This window comes from Camelina sativa, chromosome 4 (genome assembly GCF_000633955.1).
Source record: "Camelina sativa cultivar DH55 chromosome 4, Cs, whole genome shotgun sequence".
NCBI classification, from domain to species: domain Eukaryota; kingdom Viridiplantae; phylum Streptophyta; class Magnoliopsida; order Brassicales; family Brassicaceae; genus Camelina; species Camelina sativa.
Window position 1 is genome coordinate 27,196,620 of NC_025688.1, and position 22,404 is coordinate 27,219,023.

The 22,404-nt window shown below is 33.9% G+C and overlaps 6 protein-coding genes across 8 annotated transcripts in view; all 6 read right to left on the reverse strand.

The window, feature by feature from the left end:
* On the reverse strand, positions 1,983-3,576 carry LOC104784367 (MATH domain and coiled-coil domain-containing protein At2g42480-like). Its single transcript, XM_019244250.1, has 4 exons — positions 3,423-3,576; positions 3,042-3,252; positions 2,721-2,909; positions 1,983-2,636 (listed from the first exon to the last, which is right to left on the reverse strand). Exons 1-4 carry the CDS (start codon positions 3,521-3,523, stop codon positions 1,983-1,985), a joined length of 1,155 nt encoding a protein of 384 aa, XP_019099795.1. The 5' UTR covers positions 3,524-3,576.
* Positions 9,940-11,335, reverse strand: LOC109125236 (MATH domain and coiled-coil domain-containing protein At2g42480-like). Its single transcript, XM_019244251.1, has 4 exons — positions 11,235-11,335; positions 10,922-11,088; positions 10,540-10,748; positions 9,940-10,440 (listed from the first exon to the last, which is right to left on the reverse strand). The coding sequence occupies exons 1-4, from the start codon at positions 11,333-11,335 to the stop codon at positions 9,940-9,942; spliced, it is 978 nt and encodes a 325-aa protein (XP_019099796.1).
* Positions 12,239-13,629, reverse strand: LOC109132560 (MATH domain and coiled-coil domain-containing protein At2g42480-like). The gene is made up of 4 exons (XM_019244252.1): positions 13,526-13,629; positions 13,266-13,438; positions 12,943-13,109; positions 12,239-12,754 (listed from the first exon to the last, which is right to left on the reverse strand). The coding sequence occupies exons 1-4, from the start codon at positions 13,627-13,629 to the stop codon at positions 12,239-12,241; spliced, it is 960 nt and encodes a 319-aa protein (XP_019099797.1).
* Positions 14,768-16,793, reverse strand: LOC109125110 (MATH domain and coiled-coil domain-containing protein At2g42480-like). Its single transcript, XM_019244338.1, has 4 exons — positions 16,604-16,793; positions 16,298-16,461; positions 15,616-15,830; positions 14,768-15,515 (listed from the first exon to the last, which is right to left on the reverse strand). The coding sequence occupies exons 1-4, from the start codon at positions 16,714-16,716 to the stop codon at positions 14,967-14,969; spliced, it is 1,041 nt and encodes a 346-aa protein (XP_019099883.1). The 5' UTR covers positions 16,717-16,793; the 3' UTR covers positions 14,768-14,966.
* LOC104784370 (MATH domain and coiled-coil domain-containing protein At2g42480-like) lies at positions 18,203-19,742 on the reverse strand. The gene is made up of 4 exons (XM_019244253.1): positions 19,627-19,742; positions 19,292-19,452; positions 18,840-19,054; positions 18,203-18,727 (listed from the first exon to the last, which is right to left on the reverse strand). The coding sequence occupies exons 1-4, from the start codon at positions 19,740-19,742 to the stop codon at positions 18,203-18,205; spliced, it is 1,017 nt and encodes a 338-aa protein (XP_019099798.1).
* Positions 20,650-22,404, reverse strand: part of LOC104782758 (copper methylamine oxidase) — a 5,592-nt gene continuing 3,837 nt past the window's right edge. Inside the window, exons 8-12 of one of the 3 annotated variants that reach the window (XM_010507773.2) lie at positions 22,214-22,399; positions 21,881-22,021; positions 21,246-21,514; positions 21,074-21,155; positions 20,650-20,971 (exon numbers count right to left, since the gene is read on the reverse strand). In XM_010507773.2, the coding sequence (XP_010506075.1) occupies positions 20,837-20,971; positions 21,074-21,155; positions 21,246-21,514; positions 21,881-22,021; positions 22,214-22,399 (813 nt within the window). In that variant the 3' untranslated portion in view covers positions 20,650-20,836. The remainder of the gene's footprint in view (positions 20,972-21,073; positions 21,156-21,245; positions 21,515-21,880; positions 22,022-22,213; positions 22,400-22,404) is intronic. The other 2 variants (XM_010507774.2, XM_019245036.1) reach the window with 2 other exon arrangements.

The following is a 22,404-nucleotide window of genomic DNA, read 5'->3' on the forward strand; positions in this document are numbered from 1 at the left end:
GCTTTTCTTCCTCTCGATATCCTGAGACCTCTGTTCTGACTCATCAAAATCCGCCCCTGACGAATGTTCACTAGAGGTCGAGCCCTTACCAGAGCTTGATCCAGAGCCACCAGTACCAGATTCATTAGATTCATAATCATCCAAATCCTTTTCGGAGACGGAGAGGTTCTTCTTCGGTGGTACTTTTATCTTCGGCAGCACTTTCTTCTTCTTCTTCCGGACCTTCCTCTTGGTATCGTTTGTCTTCGGATCCTTTTCGGCTGAAGTCTTAAACACTCGAACAAACTTCAACACTAGCACTACGTCTTCTTCAGATTCCTTTCTCTCTCGCGGATAGCTCTCTATCTCTCACTTTAGATTGCTTCTTACTTCGATCATGAGTCGCATATTTCTTTATCATGCTTTTTTTTTTATCAAATAAGTACATATTCGCGGTAGAGATTATCTGAGTGAGTCTAAATTCCCGCCTTATGTTCTTTACTCACTCGATTGACAAAGTCCACTGAATTTTAGTCGTAGACATCTTCAAAATTCTATATAAAAAAAGAAGTACAAATCAGCAAGAAGATTTATAATTAGTAGTCCACTTAGTTATTATAGTAGGGCATTCTACCTCGTTTTTGTTCTCTTTCTTCATCAAGAGTATATATTAACTAACCTAAGACTTGAAAAGACTTGAGAAACTAACCTTTGACCAAACAGTACTCATTTTGTATAGAACTTTTGACATTTTTGTCAATATTTCTATGTTATGTAAAAGAATTGGATGCATTTTTGCTAATATATCTTACTATTCTATAAAATTATATATTTTTGTCAATATTTCCTGTTTTCGCTAATATACCTCTCTATTTTATAGAATTACATGATTTTCTAACAACTATACACAAAATCTGAAATTTAAAATCCATGTATTTTAAAAATAAAACATGCTATTGACATTGGTATATATATATTTTTCATGCTATTTCAGAAAACATTTTTTACCTAAAGATTATGACAAAAAGCGATTCTCTTTATTCTTTCAAATCTATAGTCTATTTACTAATATTGCCCAACAATTAATTTGGTCCGGGTCTGGTCCGGTCTGGGATAGACGTTGTTTAGTCATGATTATGTAAATAACCGGTTTATACCGGGTATACTTTATTACTTGTATAATACGGCGCCCTGTAATATAATAGTAATAATACTACAGCAAGCTAACAGAAAGAAACAATCTATCATCTTTAGCATCTAATCTCATCTTCTTCTTCATCGCTTCATCATCACGATTTCTTCTTTTTCGATTTCGTTCATTCACGATCACTGATAAGTTAAAGTACGGTGGACTCTTGTGTGTGGTCGTCGACTCTTTCTACTTTTTGTGTGCGTTTGTAATCTGATTCTGAGCTCTCTTTTTTATTTATATTTGGTTGCAATTGAAGCAGAATGAGAGAAGAAGGGAGATGTACAGAGAGGACAGCAGTACAGTCAGATTTACTTTGCTCGTCTTCATCTCATGAGAATACTTAATTAGATATAACTACCCAAGAAAAGAAGTGAATCTTCTTAGAATACTGTTTGTTGTAGTCGCCTCCCAATTCAGTAGGCGGATGATGATGTTCAAGCTTTTGAGGTAGCCCCCAACCATATTTGTTTGGAATAGCTTGTAAGTAAAAACTAGACGATACAGAGGAGGCACTTGATATGAAAAGCAGTCCTTGGTTTGTTTTCTAAATAGGATGAAGAGCCATTCCAAATAGAATTAGTTTGTATTAACATGAGCGGCCCTAGTAACATGGTAGTAGTAAATAATATCAAATCAGAAAAATCGTTAACACGAGAAATGAAAAATCAACAAAACCATGTCTTTCGATTAAAGACGAATCTCTAGACTATTATTGGATTCAGAAAACAACATAAAAATGAAACAAAGGAAACATCTGAGGATATTGTCTAGTAATGATCTCTCTATAATCTAAAAAAACTTAATATCCACATTAAGCAACCTCGTCGTCGACCAACAAAAACCCATCATCAGAAGTTTTACCTTTCTTCTTGTCCAGTTCAACATTGAGATGTGACACCATCATCTTAAGATTCTTCATGCTTTCCTCTAGTTGTTGGACGCGAGACCCATCAGCATCTGTGTTCTTCTCCAAGGAAACATTCTCAAGCTTTGTCTTCAAACAGTCCAACTTGTAGTCCAATTCCATCAGCTCAAGTTTTTTGACGCGCTCCTCTAGTGTTTGGAACCGAGAACCATCAGCTTCATATGATTTCTTCCTCTCCAAGGAAGCCTCCTCAAGCTTTTTCTTCAAACAGTCCAGCTTGAAATCCAATTTCATCAGCTCAAGATTCTTAACACGCCCATCGAGTTGGTGGAAATCAACAACTGCTTTCTTCCTTTTCAAGGAAACTTCATCGAGCTTTGACTGCAACCAGTCCAGCTTGAAGCCTGCTTCCTTCAGCTCACACAACTCACTGCGAGCATGGCTTAGCTCAGTCTCTGAGTGATTCTCTGAAGGCTTGTGAAGTGTCACAATGAGGTTGACAAGGACATTCATGTATTCCATCCTCACCACTTGGTTCTTTAGTTTGAAATCTTCTGCCAAGTCTGGGTGCTCGGAGAATATCTTCCTCACTGAGTTAGCCTACCAAGATAAAGCTAAGTATGAATATGTATACCAAGAAGCAAACCCTATAAAGGAAGCAAAAACAGATCCTTTTTAACTTACCTGAGAAGCAAGAACTTTGAAACCGTTGATATCCACAGTGTCCTTCTTCTCTGATATACCTCCTCCTCCTACATCAGAAGCTTCTACAATTTGAATGTAGACTTCAAAGATGAGCTTGTCGTTCTCGAGAAACCCTTTTTCCTGAAACTTGCTAAGAGGCAAGGTCTTTCGGAAACCCCAGCTTGGGGACTTCTCCTTAAACTCTGTTTGATTTTGAACTATGGAAAAAAAAGAAAAAAAAAACAGAGTTAACTTCTAAATCACATGCCTATATAAATTAATTGAGAATGTCAAATACAAAAAAGAGGAAAAAGAAAGAACAAAAACAAGATCTAGACATGGCCGGTAAGGATATATAGCTTCATTACCAGCTGATCTGTAGAGCTCTTTGTCGGATTGAGTCAACAGAACAAAGTAATAATCAATACTCCTATTCCAACCCCTTCCCAATGATTTAGAATTTGCAACGGACATGAACAAAGACAAGTGATCATCACAAAAAGTCTCTCCCTTCGGGTAAAGAGTGAGATACCTAATAAAAAAATATAAAACAAATATTAAACCCTTTTGATGTTTTGATTAAACCCTTTTAAAATTAGAGCTGCGTACAATCAAATTCATCAAGATTTGGAGAACTCGTACGTTATAGTTGAACACTGAGAGAATTTAAATAACAAAGCTAATCAAAGAACCGATTCTTACCACTCGCATCCACCACTTACGAATGTCTGAGACGTTATCTTAGCTTCCTGATCCGAGAAGTTATCTATCTCGAACCTGAAACTCGGCTTATGACTCCACATATTTGACCTAAAACGCTTCCTTTAGATTTTTGTTACTTCGAGAAAATTACGAATCTCTCAGACGCTCTTTTTGGTGCTATCACAGGTTAGGTTATGCCCTCTCTGTTTATAGAGGAGGCAAAAGAATTAAAAAACCTTCTCAAAACCCTAACTCATAACGAAAAATAAATATATATTTTTTGTTATAATAATAAAGCTTTTTTATAAATATATTGTATTATATGGATGTCCATTATCAGTCCATTAATATGAACCCTAAACCCTAATATGTATCCCTATAAATATATTGTATCATATAGAACAGATGAATAATACAAGAGAACAATTCCCTAAACCTCTTGTTATAACCCGTTATCAACACGTTCTAACCCTAGCNAAAAAAAAAAAAAAAAAAAAACTAGCAGCCGTCGTCAACCTAGCCGTCTGCGTTTTGTGTCGAAACCTTAACCAACAACGTCTACGATCCTCCACCCCTAACAAGATAAGTATATATGGACTATTTACACTTATGGCTGCATGTTTCGTTATAAATTGGGATGAATAATTTATGTATATAGAATTCAACCTTATACTTTTGATATACCCACTATCGGTTGATTCATAGATTCTCTCACATATTAATAATTTTATTATTTACTTAAACTTGTGATCGATTCATGCTCTAATACTGTTATGTGGATCATGCTTTAATTAGTCGTTATTGTGAAGAGGGATCTGTTTGCTAGGGTATATTATTGTTGCTTTATCGTTTGGTTTCATGAGGTTCATTCTCAAACTAAACGCATGATTATTCTATTATTTAGCTTGGTAATATGTTTTTGTCCATCGTTGGTTTGACCGTTCTAGTTCTAATTAACGCCATCTCATTTGTTCATAACAGAACATGTTTTTGATTATTTGGATTTAATTTATTGTTTATTAAGTTTGGTTTGGTACGTATATTATTGGTTTGACAAAAGTGTCTTTTGTCTAAGGAATGATAGATATCTCATGGTGAAGTAAAGATCTACGTATTCATCTCAGTCTCTAGGAACATCATTCATCGAGACGTCTACGTTTTGTTTCAAATATTCCATCCTCTCGACAACGTCTTATTACCGAGATAAGTACAACTAAATTTCTTTTGCATTAGTTAGATTTTATCACCAAATATATCTATGACATATCTACAATTAAATTGATGGTGACAAATTATTGATATAACTTTTAATCTGCCATTAAAAGTTAAAAGAAAAAAAATTTCATGAGATCATTATATGTTATTGTTGGCCATTGGTCATATAGAATTTATTATCATGAAATAATTGTAATAATATAGTTATATTCTTTAGAAAAATGTTTTAGATTTTATAATAAAATCTTTAGTGAGAAAAAAACGTTTAAAAGAAAGAAAATATATATATATATATATATATATATATTTATATATAAAGAAATGATGTTTAATAATAATTTAACACTCATTTATATGACTGTTTATCATGTTTGTGAATTTTAATCACAAATTTAAATCTAATCAAAATTAAATATTTTATTATGATGAAATATTTAAAATCTTATCATCCAATCTTGTTTGGTGAATTAATTGACCAACGAGAACTTAATATAAATGCATGATATTTTTGAGATATTAAATAATGAGTAATTTATTTATAAAATATGTTGTTTGATCATATTTTTTTGGCATCACTTCTTTGAGGAGGTTTAAGTCCAAGTATATGACCATAAAAATTTACTTATTCTTCAGAATAATCTAAAGAAAGTAAATGACTAAAAGTGTATAAGAGAATATATACAAACAACTTAATTCCACTTATAACCAAGATTATAATAGAAGATAATATCATTGTTGGAAATATATTAGAGAAAATATATTCTAATTGTCACAAAATATTATTGTCATGTAAGACACAATATAGTGAAAAATATTTTTTGAAAATATTATAATCTCTTTTTTGTGACTGTATATAAAATTATGAGATGTTGATGTAAATCACATCCTATTGGCTTTGTCTATTCATTGAACTGAATATGACTTTCTGCAAAGAAAAAGGAAATTGCCACATCAATGATAAGAAAAGTTGCTATAAAAGTGGTTATAAATGTGGGTATGATATATATATATAAGGTCGCGGTTAAGTCGATAAGTGTCTCCACTATAAGTGAATAATAAGTACATTAGGAGGTACTTATCTCATCTATATATGATGATGATGAAAGAAGTTAGTGTGAGACCATTTCCACTATTCTACTATAATAACGAGAAGTAGTAGAAAAAGTATTGAAAGCTCTTGAAGAGTATATATACTATTGTCTATGGGAACACAATTTAATATTAATGTGTTACAGTCTCCCAATTAGTCTCAAAGTCAAAAGGGTGTAAGATATAATACATGACCCAATTGGAGAATATTATTGATTACAGAGTGGAATTCAAATCGAGATTGATAGACATGAAGTGTCATCATCTCCAGGGGGAGAATTAATGAATCCACATAGAGAGGTGATGAAACAAATTTAAGATTATGTTCACACCTAAAATGAGTTTATTTACTCATATGAAAGAGCAAATCTTGAGGATTTGAAAAGTAATCATGTTGAGACAATAAGCAAAGAAAATACTTTGAAATCATAAGTATTACCCAAGACAATAAAAGTATTTTAGAGATTACATACATTATCTAGAAGATAAAATGCTTTGTGAAAATCTCACTGTTTGGCATAACCGGTTAAGCCATTCCGGTTTAGTAGTGATGCGAAAGGATAATCAGAGATTTCTGAAAAGATTCATTGGAGAACCTAAAGAGTTTTCCTAGTGTTATGTGTGCTGCTTTACAAAGCAAGCCGATTATATGGTTTTCACCGACCCCATGAATTTGGATAATGTCAATTTTTTGGTACGTATACAAAGCGATATTGTGGACTGATCATCCACTATATATGTTTGTTATTAACGTGCAACATAGAGTTTGCGAGAGGATTTGGTTAATTGACAATGGTGGTGAAACCATGCACAGTAATTGACATAAATGACTATATATGTCAAGTAATTCGCATCATGCCAACGAATAATTATGAGTACTCCCCATTACAATTGGTTTGGATTAGGAACCAGATTTATTCCATCTAAATGTGTTATACATGTTGGTTGCTCCACCACAGTTATATAAGATGGAATTTGAAAGAATGTTGAAAATATGTTGGATATGGAATCTCTTTTAAAGATTGAATATCTCGAGAATTTGAGGCTCGGGATGCATAGACTGTTTTAGTGAGTCAGTCTTTCCAACATGAGGGGATGAAAATAAACAGCTGGTAAATAAATATATTGGAAGAAATTATCTTGATCCTTGTACTAAGAAATGTGCGCTAGAAATTAAAAGATAATTTATTGGCAAAGTTTGCAAAGATGCTAAAAGCATGCAAGAGCCATTTTCTGACCTTGAGTGACAAAGTCACATATACCAGCTGTGTTCCAATTGAAATTAATATCCTAGAAGGATAAGATCAACTGCTAGTAAGTCTAAAGATCGCATGAGGTGTGATAAACTTATGGTTCCAAATATAAGCATTCTTGGAAAAGAAAAAAAAGCATAATTTAATATGACACCGAGGAAGCAGAGAGTTATGTAAATCTCTAGAGGAGATTTAGTGACAAAGACATGAGTAAGAAAGAGATTCAGGTACCTGAGAATCATAATGAAAAGAAATCTCAACAAGTTGAGTCATGTCTAGAAAGAAAGGAAACCAAAAAGCAAATCGACGTTGTAAATATGTTTGCATGCAGTGTTGCAGTTGATGATGTTATGAATGAAAATCGAGGATCATAACCGCGGTTAATAGAAAAGTTTTATTGGAAAGTGTACACAAAGAATGATTGGTTAATCATGGAAAGAAATAGCTATGAAATAGTTCAAATCTCTTGAAGAGATAATATTTGGACTTGTAGTCCTTACACTTGAAAGTGTAAAATGAGTGGAACATAAGTGGATATGCATGAGAAATTCAGTACGTGTAGTAGTACAATGATTCTCAGAAAATACTTATGAGAGATGTATTCTCATTTGCTGGAAGCAATTAATTTAGATCCCTTATGAGTTTGAAAATAAGAGTAAGACTTGATTCAGTCTAATGAGAAGGTTTTCAAACTGTCAGAAGTTTCCTTTAAAGTGATCATATTGCTAGAAGCAATATTTTATAGTTCTCGAGAAAAAGTTTTGTAGACTTTTGACACCTTTGAGGAGAAAATGGTGAAAGTTTATCTCTATAAGAGAATCATGGATGTAGATCATTGTTATTGATCTTAATGATCTCATAGTGGGTTGAAAATAAATCGAAAACAATCTAAGACAATATCTTAGAGTTGTGTAAATCCGAGATTGAACAAATGTTGTAATTATGTTCAAGAAGTATTTTCAACAAAGTTTGAGGACGTAGGCATTCGCTGAACCTCGTTATAAGAAAAATTGTATGTGTCTCTTGTCTCTTCTGCACTTACAAGTGGTTCTTGTTAGAAGATAGATACAAGAACAAGTGCAAAATATGTTGATGATGAAAATATTATCTGATCTCCGGTAGAAACAATCAATGATGAAATATTACTCTTGAAAGATGGAGAAATCAGATTGTATAAGATCAGATATTTCATGAAATTTCTTGAGTTTATAAATTTGACATATGATGAATGAGATGTTATCTCAAGATGCTTACTTCATCTTACATAGAAAAATGGTCTTGTAGTACCATACTAGTAAGAAGAGTAGAAAGAGAAAGTTTTACAAGAAGATTATGAATAACTCTTATCTATAAGATTGTTTGGAAGATTGTATGTAATAGAATATTTGGGCTTAAGTTCAAATAGATCTTCTATATGAAAGGGGTTCAAATGACTTGAAGTTCAATGTTGAGGTTCAATGACCCAGTAGAATATATGATGATCATATGAGTTAGTACCTGAAAGCGTTGCTTATAATAGTTCAAGAAAGATGATATATATGATTATAATGCATAACCTGAAGATGATGCTTTCAGGGGGAGAAATATGATCATAAGCGTGGTTGTACTCTTTTTCCCTTATCATGGTTTTTATCCTATTGGGTTTTTCCTTGAAAGGTTTTTAATGAGACAACAAAAGAACACGCGAAAGATAAACACCTGAAAAGGAATATTATGATTCCAATGGTGAAAGACTATCATCTTCAAAATCTTTGACATACATTGATGAGATCGTGAGAAACAAAGATAATGATAAAGATGAGTCACTTGCGAAACCTATTACCAATAGAAGAATGGTGATACACGTTTACTACAGATTCGTTCGTGTGAAGATTTGGCGAACCATTTACCAAGGTGTTTCCAACCACTACTTTCAAGAAATTATTTCATCATATTGGTTCGGTCATTTTGAAGATTTCAAGCGATGTATTCAAGAGGGGGAGTAAAAGCACGCTGCACTCTTTTTCCCTTAACTATAGTTTTTTCCACTGGGCTTTCCTGGTAATGTTTTTAACGAGGCAGCATCTCATATGCGTATGGGACTACATTTTAATAATGGTCATCCAAGGGGGAATGTTATAAATATATTGTATTATATGGATGTCCATTATCGACCCATTAGTATAAACCCTAATATGTATCCTTATATATATGTTGTATCATATATAGCAGATGAATAATACAAGAGAACAATTCCCTAAACTTCTTGTTATAACAAGTTTTTGGTTTTCTTATATAAATTTATATTTTATGTATTTTCTTAGATTTATATATATTGCTTAATAACATTCAAAACCAATGTATGCTTTTTTTTTTAAAATAAGGGACGGGGCGACTATGGTCACCCGTTATTTATTAAAATGAAAGAAAAATTACATTATATTTTATGTATTTTTCTTAGATTTATATTGCTTAATAACATTTAAAACCACACATGTATGCTTATGCAAACTCTCCCACACCCGCAACTAGTGACCCTATAATTACACAATTACGCTGAGCATGGCTCTTGATGTTAATACAAAATCCCCTGGGCCTGCAAGTTGTGAAATGAGCACAAGAGTGATAGATCCCAGACAGTCACACCCCTATAAAACCTGACTGATTAAACGCAAACCAGGACATATGACCATTAGAGGATGAGATCATGAGAATACACCGATTAATTTTAAAACATCTTAAGCGAATGGTCCAAAAACAGAGGAGGAAGGTAAGGTCGCAAGTTGAAATAAAAGACAAATATGTTCTTCTCATACGTGAAAACTTTAGTGAGCTCAAGGCGAGAATTAATTATTTGCTCGTTAATTTTAAGGATAGGATCCTCCATAACACATTATTAACTCAATAATATGATTCAATGAAACAGGTCTTTCTATAAAAGCTGAATCTGTCTAGAGTATTAGTATATCTACATCATCAATCTAGTTGATCAACAAAAAATCATCAGCAGAAGATTTGGCCTTCTCCTTGGCCAGTTCAACTTTGAGATCTGACACCATTATCTCAAGATCCTTGATGCGTCCTTCCATTTCTTTGAACCGAGAACCATCAGCATCATCTGATTTCTTCTTCTCCAAGGAAACCTCCTCAAGCTTTGCCTTCAAACAGTCCAGCTTGGCGTTCAATGTCATCAGCTCAACGTTCACAAAACTTTCATCAGTACCTGCTCTCTTGCTTTTCAAGGAAACCTCATCAAGCTTTGACTTCAACCAGTCTAGCTTGAAGCCTGCTTCCGCCAGCTCACTCAACTCGATCTGAGCATTGCGTAGATCAGTCTCTGCGTGATACTGTGAAGGCTTGTAAAGTGTCTCAACGAGGTTGAGAAGGACGTTCATGTATTCCGTCCTCACAACTTGGTTCTTTGGTTTGAAGTCATATGCGAGGTCAGGGTGGTCGGAGAATATCGTCCTTGCTGCAAAAACCTACCAAGAAAAGAGTATGAATCTATACGCCAAGAAGCAAACACTATAAAGGAAGTGATTAATTATTTTAAAAAACGTATACAGATCCTATAAATTTACCTGAGAAGCAAGAACTTGAAAACCGTAGATATCCACAGTCTCTGTTACATCTTCTCTTTCTCCATCAAAAGATTCTACCATTTGAATGTAGACTTCAACAATGAGTTTGTCGCCCTCAAGGAACAAATCATCCTCAAGCTTGCTAAGAGGCAAGGTCTCGGAGAAACCCCAGGACAGAGAATCTGCATGGAATGATACCTGCTCTTCGACTATGAAAAAAAAAACAGAAAAAGACCCCAAATATATATATATATATATATATATATATATATATATTTATAAATTAGCTTCTTATGTAGATTCGAGACATTTTTATTGATTACTGAAAAAAAAATGAATTAAACAAGATTAACGAATGGAAGGATATATATAACTTAATTACCAAGTGATCTGTAAAGCACTTTGTTGGATTGATCCAACAGAACGAAGTAAAAATTAGCAATCCTTTCCCATCCACTTCCCATTGATTTAGAATTTGTCGGACAGAGGTACAAAGACAAGTCATCATCACAAAGACCATTGTATCCGTTCGGATGAAGGGAGATATACCTGAAAGAATATTAAATTAATTAATTAAAACCCTTTTTAATTAATTAGTGCTACGTCTACGTGCGTACAATCAAATTTATATGATCAATTCTTCGAGAATTTAATAACAAAACTAATTAAAGTTCCGAGTCTTGTCGTTTTTTTACCATTCGTATCCGCCACTCACGAACACGTTTGACATCAGGGCAGCTTCCTTCTCCGAGAAGTTGTTTATCTCAAACCTGTAACATGGCTTCTGATTCCACATCTTTGATGACCTAAACGCTTCTCTTTGATTTTGTTAATTCGAGCAAAATAAGAAATTCTAAGCAGCTTCGTTTCGTATAGTCCCCTTTATCTATATATAGAGGAGAGGACGCAAAAAGAAAATAAACACTTTCTCTAAACCCTAACTCAAAAAGAAACCAATTACGTGATTGTGCGGCTAATCGAACATCTGTTAATGGGCTTTTTGGGCCCATTAATAAAAAGAATACACTAGTCCCTTCAGCGGAAGAACCCTATATATACGTGTGAATACGTCTATTTCGTTATGTGTCACCATAGGTCTTGATGTTAGCCCTCATCATGCGAAAAGATATACACAGTTCTCAACTGTTTCAACTCCTCTCTTTCACCAAAAACAAAACAAAAAAAAGAAATGTTTCAACTCCTCCAGTAAATTAAAATTATGAAATGGACATAAGTACTTGATACATCCCAAAACGCAAACCGGGATTTGATTAGAGAATGAGAACACATCAATTAATTTCAAATCTTCTTAATCTAATGGACCAAAAACAGAGGAAGGTGGTCTCAACTTGATGTTGTTGAGGGTTGAATCAAAAGACAGACATGTTCTTCTTTTGCCATTTGCAGCCGCCGCTAGAAAAATATATGATATGGTGCTATCTTCAATCTTCGAGAAGTACTTTATCGATCTCATACGTGAAAAATTTAGTGAGTTCAAGGAGAATTATTAATTTGCTCGTTAACTTTTGGATTAGATGCCATAACACATAAAGTCATTAACTCAAAAAAAAGATTTTTACGGAAAACATCCAAAGTAGTAGTGCATATAAAAAATGAAAAAAAAAAAAAANTAAAAGCAGATATTTCTATAAAAGCCAAATCTCTAGACTATTAGTACCATATCTCTATGTCAATCAACCTAGTCGATCAACAAAAAACCATCAGCGGAAGATTTGGCCTTCTGCTTGCCCAGTTCAACTTTGAGATCTGACACCATCATCTCAAGATCCTTGATGCGTCCCTCCATTTCTTTGACCCGAGAACCATCAGCATCATCTGATTTCTTCTTCTCCAAGGACACCTCCTCAAGCTTCGTCTTCAAACAATCCAGCTTTAAGTCCAATTTCACCAGCTCAAGATTCTTAACACGTTCATCGAGTCGTTGGACATCAGCACCTGATTTCTTCCTTTTCAAGGAAACCTCATCAAGCTTTTCCTTCAACCAGTCCAGCTTGAAGCCTTGTTCCATCAGCTCACTCAACTTGCTGTGAGAATTTTGTATCTCAATCTCTGAGTGATTCTGTGAAGGTTTGTTAAGTGTCTCAACGAGGTTGAGAAGGACATTCATGTATTCATTCTTCACGAATTGGTTCTTTGGTTTGAGATCTTCTGCAATTTCTGGGTGCTTCGCAAACAACTTTCTTGCTGAAGTAGCCTGCCAAGGATCGTAAATAATACATAATTATTGTTTAATCATAAAAGGAATCTGCGTCTATACGCCAAGAAGCAAACCCACATAACTAAAGCACAAAACCAGAAGAAGAAACAGATCCTTGTTGTTAACTTACCAGATAAGCATAAATCTGGAAATCATTGATAATCACAGTCTCCTTTTTCTGATACAACTATGCCGTTTCTATCAACAAGTTCAACGTCACTAATATAGAAGTCAACGATGAGCTTGTCCTTCTCCAAAAGACCATTTTCAATAAGGTTTCTATAAGGCAAGGTCATTGTCCTTCCCCATGAAGGTGTTCTAGCGCAAAACTTGTGGCGTGGTCGTTTTTCATCTGTCGAAAGAAAATCACAAAAAAAAAAGTTTAAGTCAACTACTTCATTTATCACATGCTTATGTATAGTTGCCGCCTCTTAAAGATCGCAAACATGAGTCGAGCACTTTGCCGGATTGATTCAACATGGAAAAGGATATAATATGACTTCATTACCATTAGGTAGTTGTGATCTGTCGAGCACTTTGCCGGATTGATTCAACAGAAGGAAGTGACATCTAGCTTTCCTTTTCCATCCAGTTGGTAATGATTGAGGATTTGCAAGGTTTAGGAACAAACACATGTAACTATTACAACGACAAGTCCCCTTCGGATGAAGTGTGAAATACCTGAAAGAATATAAAAACAAAGATTAAACTCTTTATTATTATTATGTTTTTGTTGTAAAGCTAACTATTAGATTTTTCTCGTTTTACCATTCACATCCGCCGCTTGTGAATATAGGAGACGTTATTTCAGCATTCTTCTCCGAGAAGGTATCTATCTCAAACCTGAAAGCCCTTGGCACTTGATTCCCCATATGTGATTCAAAAGCTTTCTTAGATTTTGTTACGTCGATCGAGAAAGAAAAAAAAAGATATATATTATGAGAAACCCTCTCTGTTTATATATTGAGGAGGCAAACAAGTAAAACAATTCTCAAAATCCCAACACAAGAAGGAGTAATTTAAGCCTAAGTGATTAGTTACATATTGTTTTATTGATTAAAAAACAATTTGATAATTACGGATGTATAAATAATATTTTTGTACCAAATTAATAATTGTATTTTGTCCTAACCAAAAAGATCATAAGTAATTACGTTGTTTAATTCTATTATTAATTATGTTTTTCTGCTTCTTTAAACATGTTAAGAATGTTTGGTAATTCTATATTTTAAACTATTATAGATAATTTCAATAACTTTTAGTTATTGCCTTCTTGAAGAGTTTAAGTCCAAAATATTACTATTGATATACAAAAATATATTTAAGATACTTTTTTAGAAAAACTATTTAAGATATACATAATTGTATGATATATACAAAACCTTTTTTTCCTCAAATGATATATACAAACCTATAAACTTCTGTAACGCCAATAATACTCAAATCACCGGAATTTTTTTTATTAAGATCGTTACATCAACAAAAAATACCAAAATATATCATTAATGATATTAATTTCCAGATAAGTTTTTTGTTATTATATTAATTTTAGTGAGCCAATGGTATTAGTGTAAAAGGTTTATTAACCCAAATTTAATTTTGAATTCCTCACTAAGTTCTCAGTGGATGCAATAAAAGTTGTAAACAAAATTTTGGTCGGACACATAAGCGAGCTTAATAACGACATAAACTGAATTACCTTAGAGCATCCAAATTAAAGTGGTAAGTTTCTAATAGTAGAGTTTTCATCAATAAAATTATATTCCCTCCGTTTCACAAAAAGTATCATTTTGACACATTGCACACAAATTAATAAAAACTTGAATTATAAATATTTACCCTTATTTAATGAGTAATTAATCATTCAAATTTAATAAAAAAAACTTTGGGTTAAGGGTAGAATAAGAAATTTGATGTAAAAAATTACATTAGAAATATAAAATGACATTCTTTGTGAAACACAAAAATCTGTGTAGAATGATATTCTTTGTGAAACAGAGAGAGTATTAATTTTATTTTAACTTTATTATCTAATTAAAATTTTAAAAATAAATAACGCACACCTTTATTATCTAATTATTATCTTTAGATTCTCAAACATCTCTCCTTCTCTCCTCTTATTGTTTTTATTTCTTTATTTATTTTAAAGATGAAAACCTTGGTGAAAAGCTCCCAGTACTCTGACAACACAATCGAAGTGCATGAAAGTCTAATAAAACTTTTTATTCTCCGTCCAGTCAACCTGTTCCATCAACACAAAATCATCAGCAAAAGATTTGCCCTCATCCTTGTCCAGTTTAACTTTAAGATCCGACACAACCATCTCAAGATTCTTGATGCGTGCCTCCATTTCTTTGACCCGAGAACCATCAGCATCATCTGATTTCTTCCTCTCCAAGGACACCTCGTCAAGCTTTGTCTTCGAACAGTCCAGCTTGAAGTCCAAGTTCATCAGCTCAAGATTCTTAACACGTTCACCGAGTTGTTGGACATCCGCATCTGCTTTCTTCCTCTTCAAGGAAACCTCATCAAGCTTTGACTTCAACCAGTCCAGCTTGAAGCCTTGTTCCATCAGCTCGCTCAACTCACTTTGAGCATTGTTTAGCTCACTCTCTGAGTGATTCTGTGAAGGCTTGTTAAGTGTCTCAATGAGGTTGAGAAGGACATTCATGTACTCCGTCTTCACTACTTGGTTCTTTGGTTTGAAATCTTCTGCCAAATCTGGGTGCTCTGTGAATATCTTTCTTGCTGAAGTAGCCTGCATGCCAACAAGGAAAAATATGTGCATGTTACTCAGAAAGGAAGCAAACCACAAAAGGCACAAAATCAAAAGAAGAAACAGATCCTTTTTAACTTACCCGAGAAGCAAAAACCTGAAAACCGTTGATATCTAGAGTCTCCTTGTTCTCTGATACAACTCTGCCTTCTCCATCAACAATTTCAACACGACTAATGTAGACTTCAACGATGAGTCTATCATTCTCTAAAAACCCTCTTTCCTGAAGCTTTTCAAGAGGAAAGGTGTTTCGGAAACCCTTGCCTGTAAACTTAGCACTGTACAAACCCTGTCCAACTGTGAAAAAGAGAGAGANAAAAAAAAAAAAAAAAAAGACAGAAAAAAATTTAACTTCTTCATCAGTCACAGGCTAGCTTATGTATAGGTGCTGCTTCTTCAAGATTCAAACCTTAGTTTAGGCCTATCAAGAACATCCTATAGTTAAGGTAGGCCTAACCTTAGAGTTGGATATCCAAACCAAGTCCACAAAAACCCTTGAGTATAACTCATCACAAAAGCTAAATAAAATGTGTAGGGGTGTAGGGTCTTATAAGCTAAATCTATCTGTACTAGTCCTCCGCCGATATGTATGTAGAAATATACCTCAATTCATACATCCAAGAGAGTAAGAGACTCTTGGTCTCTTCCTATATTCTGAAATCTACACTAGACCGTTTGTAAATTCCAAAAGCGAATAAAATTTTAACAAAAGGAAAACAAGAAAGAAAAACTTTCAAACATGCATGGATATATAAATTTATTACTTGGTGATCTGTAGAGCTCTTTGTCGGATTGATTTAACAGAAAGAATCGAAAATTAGCTTTCCTTTTCCATCCCTTTCCCAATGATTTAGGATTTGCAACGTACAAGAAGATAGGCAAGTGATCATCACAAAGACTATCTCCCTTCGGATGGACGCTGAGATACCTGAATTTTAAATTTTTTATTAGTGCTACGTAGAATCGAATTCATCAATTTTTGAGAACATATCGTTCTAGGATATAAAGAGAAGACAAAAGGAATATAATCAAAAACTATATAGAGATCCGATTCTTCTTTCTCATTTTACCATTCGCATCCGTGACTCACGAATATCTGAGACGCTATCACAGCTTCCTTCTCCGAGAAGTTATCTATCTCAAACCTAAAACTCGAATTCCTCTGCACTTGATTCTTCCCCATTGTTGATTCGAGAGGAAAGGACTAAAATAATCAAAAACTATGTTTCTTACTTTCACAGATAAATTAAAGCCCTCTCGGGTTTATAGAGGAGAGGAGGAGGCACGAACTATATATATATATATATATATATAAGAAAAACTTCTCAAAAACTCTTAACTCAAAAAATGAAACCAATTAAAAGGAAAGAACAAGGAAACCAGTTACCTCTCTCTCTCTTAATTACTAGATAAAAGAAAATTTAATATCAGTAATTAAGTAAAGTGGAAATAATAATTATAGGTTGTCCTAAATTATTAATTATGAAATAAATTACAAAACTTTTATTTAGTTATATACTTTTTAAAACATATAATAAATTTGGCAAAAGGTATTATAATCAATTTGAATATTTATACAACTTCTAATTTTTAAGAAATTTTGGTAAATCTAATATTTAAGTTAGGGTAGATAATTTTAAATGTTTAATTATTGCATTTAAGAGTTTTAGTCCAAAATATAGCTATTGATATCACTGATTTAATTTGTATACAAAAAAATATTTAAGATACTTTATTGAATATTTGATATATACCCTACAGCCCATAATTTCTTATAGTCCCTTTTCCCCAATATATATAGGATTTTTAGGCTTTTTCTTTGTTCCATATTATTAAGTTTCTTTGCACAATTTATATTAATTTAATATTTTTTAACTAATTAAATTCTGCACTATATTTTTATATTGGTTCAATTTTTTCTTTTAAAACGGGAAATATGATTAACCATTCATCACCTAATTTTTTTTCAGACAAGCATATTTTTATATTTTAAACGATAATGTGAAAGAAAAATAATACTTTTATTCCATATGACAAATTGTCAGTCTTGCAAAACACACACCAAACACCAAAAAAAAAGGCCCAAAGAAGAACAATATATTCCAATGGCAAGTTTTCAGGCTTGCATACACAGCAACGTCTCAATTTATCAAGAGAAAAGAAAAAAAAAATGTCATCTTCAAAGCTTTGAAAGTAGAAATAGGTTAAAGAATCAAAGAGGTTATAACATATTCGACACAGTCACACCCCTATAAAACCTGACTGTTAACACGCAAACCGAGATCTGATTAGAGAAAATGAGAACATATCAATTAGTTTCAAACCGGTCCAAAAACAGAGGAATGTCCCAAGTTAATGATGTTAGTACCCTTTATATAATATGAGCGTTGTCGAATCAAAAGACAAATATGTTCTTCTCCTGTTCCCATCTGCATCATTGAGAAGGTATATATCCATCTCATACGTGAAAAATTTAGTGAGTCCAAGGAGAATTAATTTGCTCGCTAACTTTAGGATTGGATCCATAACACATTATTTAAACCCAAATATGATTGAAACTTTGAAAGAAAATATCCAAAAGTGGCGCATATAAAAAACAAATCATAAAACCATATAAGCGGGTCTTTCAGTAAAGCTGAATCTCTTAGACTATTAGGACGATCTCTACGTCAATCAACCGGTTCCATCAACTCAAAATCATCAGCAAAAGATTTGGCCTCATCCTTGTCTAGTTTAACTTTGAGATCCGACACAACCATCTCAAGATTCTTGATGCGTGCCTCCATTTCTTTGACCCGAGAACCATCAGCATCATCTGATTTCTTCCTCTCCAAGGAAACATCCTCAAGCTTTGTCTTCAAACAGTCCAGCTTGAAGTCCAAGTTCATCAGCTCAAGATTCTTAACACGTTCACCGAGTTGTTGGACATCCGCATCTGCTTTCTTCCTCTTCAAGGAAACCTCATCAAGCTTTGACTGCAACCAGTCCAGCTTGAAGCCTTGTTCCATCAGCTCACTCAACTCACTGTGAGCATTGCTTAGCTCAGTCTCTGAGTGATTCTGTGAAGGCTTGTTAAGTGTCTCAATGAGGTTGAGAAGGACATTCATGTACTCCGTCTTCACCACTTGGTTCTTTGGTTTGAAATCTTCTGCAATATCTGGGTGCTCTGTGAATATCTTTCTTGCTAAAGTAGCCTGCATGCCAAGGAAATATTTGTTTCTGTTACTCATAAAAGAAATCCGAATAAGCAACCACACAAAAGGCATGTACAAAACCAAAAGAAGAAACAAATCCTTTTTAGCCTACCTGGGAAGCAAAAACCTGAAAACCGTTGACATCTAGAGTCTCCTTGTTCTCTGATACAAGTCTGCCTTCTCCATCAACAACTTCAACTTGACTAATGTAGACTTCAACGATGAGTCTATCCTTCTCCAAAAACCCTTTTTCCTGAAGCTTTCTGAGAGGCAAGGTCTTTCCGTAACCCCAGCCTTTAGACTTATCAGTATGCCAACCCGGTCCAACTGTGAAACATATACCAAAATAAAAATAATAAGTTAGCTTCTTCATCAATGAAAGAAAAGCGTGGGGTCTTATAAGCTAAATACGATGCGTGAGCTATTTTTACTAGTTCAATGCCGATAAATATGTATAAATAGACCTTACATCAAGAGACTCTGTTTCTCTCCATATGCTGAAATTTCAACAAAAAGAAAAGAAAAAAGTTTCCGACATGGAAGGATATATAAAGGATTTATTACCTAGTGATTTGTAGAGCTCTTTGTTGGATCGACTTAACAGAACGAATTGAAAACTGGTTTTCCTTTTCAATCCACTTTCCAATGATTTAGGGTTTGCATCAAATAGGTACAAAGACAAGTGATCAGTTTGTCTATTTCCCTTCGGATAAACGTAGAGATACCTGGAAAAAAAAAAAAAAAAAAACTAAAACAAATTAAATACTAAACCCTTTTTAGGTGTTTTAATTAAAAGAAAATTTTTTTGATTAGTGCTACGTTAAATCGTATTCATCTACATTTGAGAGAAATAAAATTTAATTAAAAACTAGTTGAAGATCCGATTCTTTCTCTTTTACCATTCACATCCGTAGCTCACGAATGTCTGAGACGCTATCGCAGCTTCCTTCTCCGAAAAGTTATCTATCTCAAACCTGAAACTCGGATTCCTCTGCACTTGATTATTCAACCCCATAGTTGATTTGAAAGCTTTCTTAGAGTTTGTTACTTCGAGACCAAAGACTGAAATTATCAAAAACTTTGTTTGTTACTTTCACAGGCCTCGGTTTATTTATAGTGGCACAAACTATATATAAGAAGAAGAAAAAAAACAAAACAAAACTCTTTTTTTAGTGATGAGAAAAGGGAACTTATCATACGAGATATTTTGTTATTATCTCGTATTTTGTTATAACTAACTATACGAGATATTTTGTTATTATCTTAGTTTTAATAGGCCAATGGTATTATTGTAAATATTGTATTAATTAAAATTTTAGTTCTAAATTTCTCTCTAAGTTGTGGGATGTGACAAAAGTTATGAAAATTTTGTCAGAAAACGACCGAGGACTTTTTTTTATCAGCATGTCAACGGAATAGTTCCAATAGCGTTTGAGCTAAACAAATATTTTGTAGACTAAAATTATAGCATTTGAGCTAAATAAAAACGTTGTAGACTAAGGTCCTGTTAGTTTGACCATTTAGTATTTCCATCCAACTGATCCATTTAAACAGTTCATTGAAATGATTCATCTGAATGTCAAATGATCCAACCAACAATGCAAAAAATGGTTCATTTGGATAATGCATCTGCAGTTGAGGGTATTTTTGATATTTTTGAGATTTGGCTGAACCAGCTGCAGTTGAATGGTCCGATCAGACTCATCCAGATTTTTCATAATTTTTGGATGAATTTGATAAAAATAATCCAACTGATTCATCTAAATGCTCCTATAAATGGTCAAAGACGAACATCATTTTTCATCTCCATTGAGATATCCATCTTAACAGAGAAGGGCCTAATTATAGAATGCTTTTTTGAATACGCGATTCCAAAACACGAAAACGGGAAGATGATATAATGTACCTTTCATCACCTAAAATTTTCTCAGACAAACTTATTTTTTATTTATAAACGACATTAATGTGAAAGAAGAATAACATTCCAAATTATTTCCAATGACAAGTTTTTCAGTCTTGCAAACACACACCAAACAAACGAAAGGTCCAAATTCGAAACTGATTTGAGCCATTTTATTTAAAGAAAAGGAGAAATAAAATCTGTCTTCTTCATAGCTTTGAAAGTAAACCAGTCTGAAGAGGTTTCGGTGCTACAACCTCTTTGACTTCACTGTCCTTTGTATCCAATTCGCATGGATTCGGTGGCACATCTATGGCCGGTGAGCAGTTGAAGAATCCATGTGGCTGTGTTTACCCAAAATCCAAAACATTTTATAAGTGACTGTTTGTCTTATAATTTAAGTTTTTTTTTGATTAAATGTTACAGACAAAAAAGATCTGACTAACCATTAGCGTGAAACCAATATGTTCGACGGGCATAACCGGCCAATCTTCAAGTCTAGGAACATGTATAATCCCAAACACGTACCTGTCAAATGAAAATTCCACGTTCAAATAACAAATTTTGGTAGCTAGGAAGTTTTTAAGTGAATCAGCTAAGTGAAAGAAAGATACATACCAAAGAACGACGTCAGATTCTTCCAAGGAGCGATTCTGTTTCACCCATGTGGCAAGACCTTCACCAGCACGTGGGTTTTGGTTTGGGAATTCTCCTCCGGGAAACTTCTCATCAGGGGAGTAACGGGTAACCCAGAGATTGTGCTTCAGGAAAGCGGCTCTTCTTAGAAACTTAGCCTCGGGTCGAGCTAATGGTAAACAATTTGAACCAGGAACAAGTTTGTATCCCGTTAATTGGCCCGTTCTGTTTACAGTCCTCGTGTTCCTTACCTGAAAACACATTACAATGAGTTGTGTTGAATATACATCTTGCATAAGTATGCCATCTATACTTCATCTACAAATCATATTCAATGAAACTCTGAGATGCGTTTTTGGTAATGCAACTCAAGTATGACTATATAAGGACATGACTGAAACTTAGGAATGGTCACGTGATCTCTTCTCCCGAATTCACTCGAGGATGAGACTAGTAGATATTCAAGGATGAAAGAATCATAAGTGGTTCCCGTCTTGATGGTACAAAGACAGGAACGAGCATGGACAATATGAAAATGTGAAAGTTAAACATGCAATAAATTAACGCTTTCAGATGATAAGTAGTAAACGAGATCATGCAAGGTTCGGATTGCTTACAATCCAATGGCGAGCAGAAAAAGGGTCACAGTCACGCGTTGCCTCTGCCTCTGATCTAAGTAACTTCTCCTCCGCATAAAACGCATTGTTGTGGACATTGTTCTCACCAGGCTCGTCAACTCTAGCATTTACCTCAACTACCTACAGATAAAAGAGGAATAAGCTGACTATATAGCAAAATCACCTGGCAACATGTATCTAAGATTTATTTTCAAGAATTATAGGGACTTCTAAAATTCATAAGCTACCAATGCCATTCCTAAAAACTGAGAAAATAAACCACATATGTAAGTTAACAACAACAAGAAGAGAAGAGCAGCAGAGTAAAGATACCTGATTAAAAGCTTCACCAGGTTTACAGTCAACAGACATATCCATGCGAGCGATAAAGAAATGTTGATGGACTGGTGCATACAAGCCAGGAGCAATAGTAGTACCGTACTTTCGAGTTTCTCCTGGCTGCAGCGCTCCTAAACTGAGGATACCAGTAAGTTTTACTTCAGCTTCGATTTTCCCATCCTACA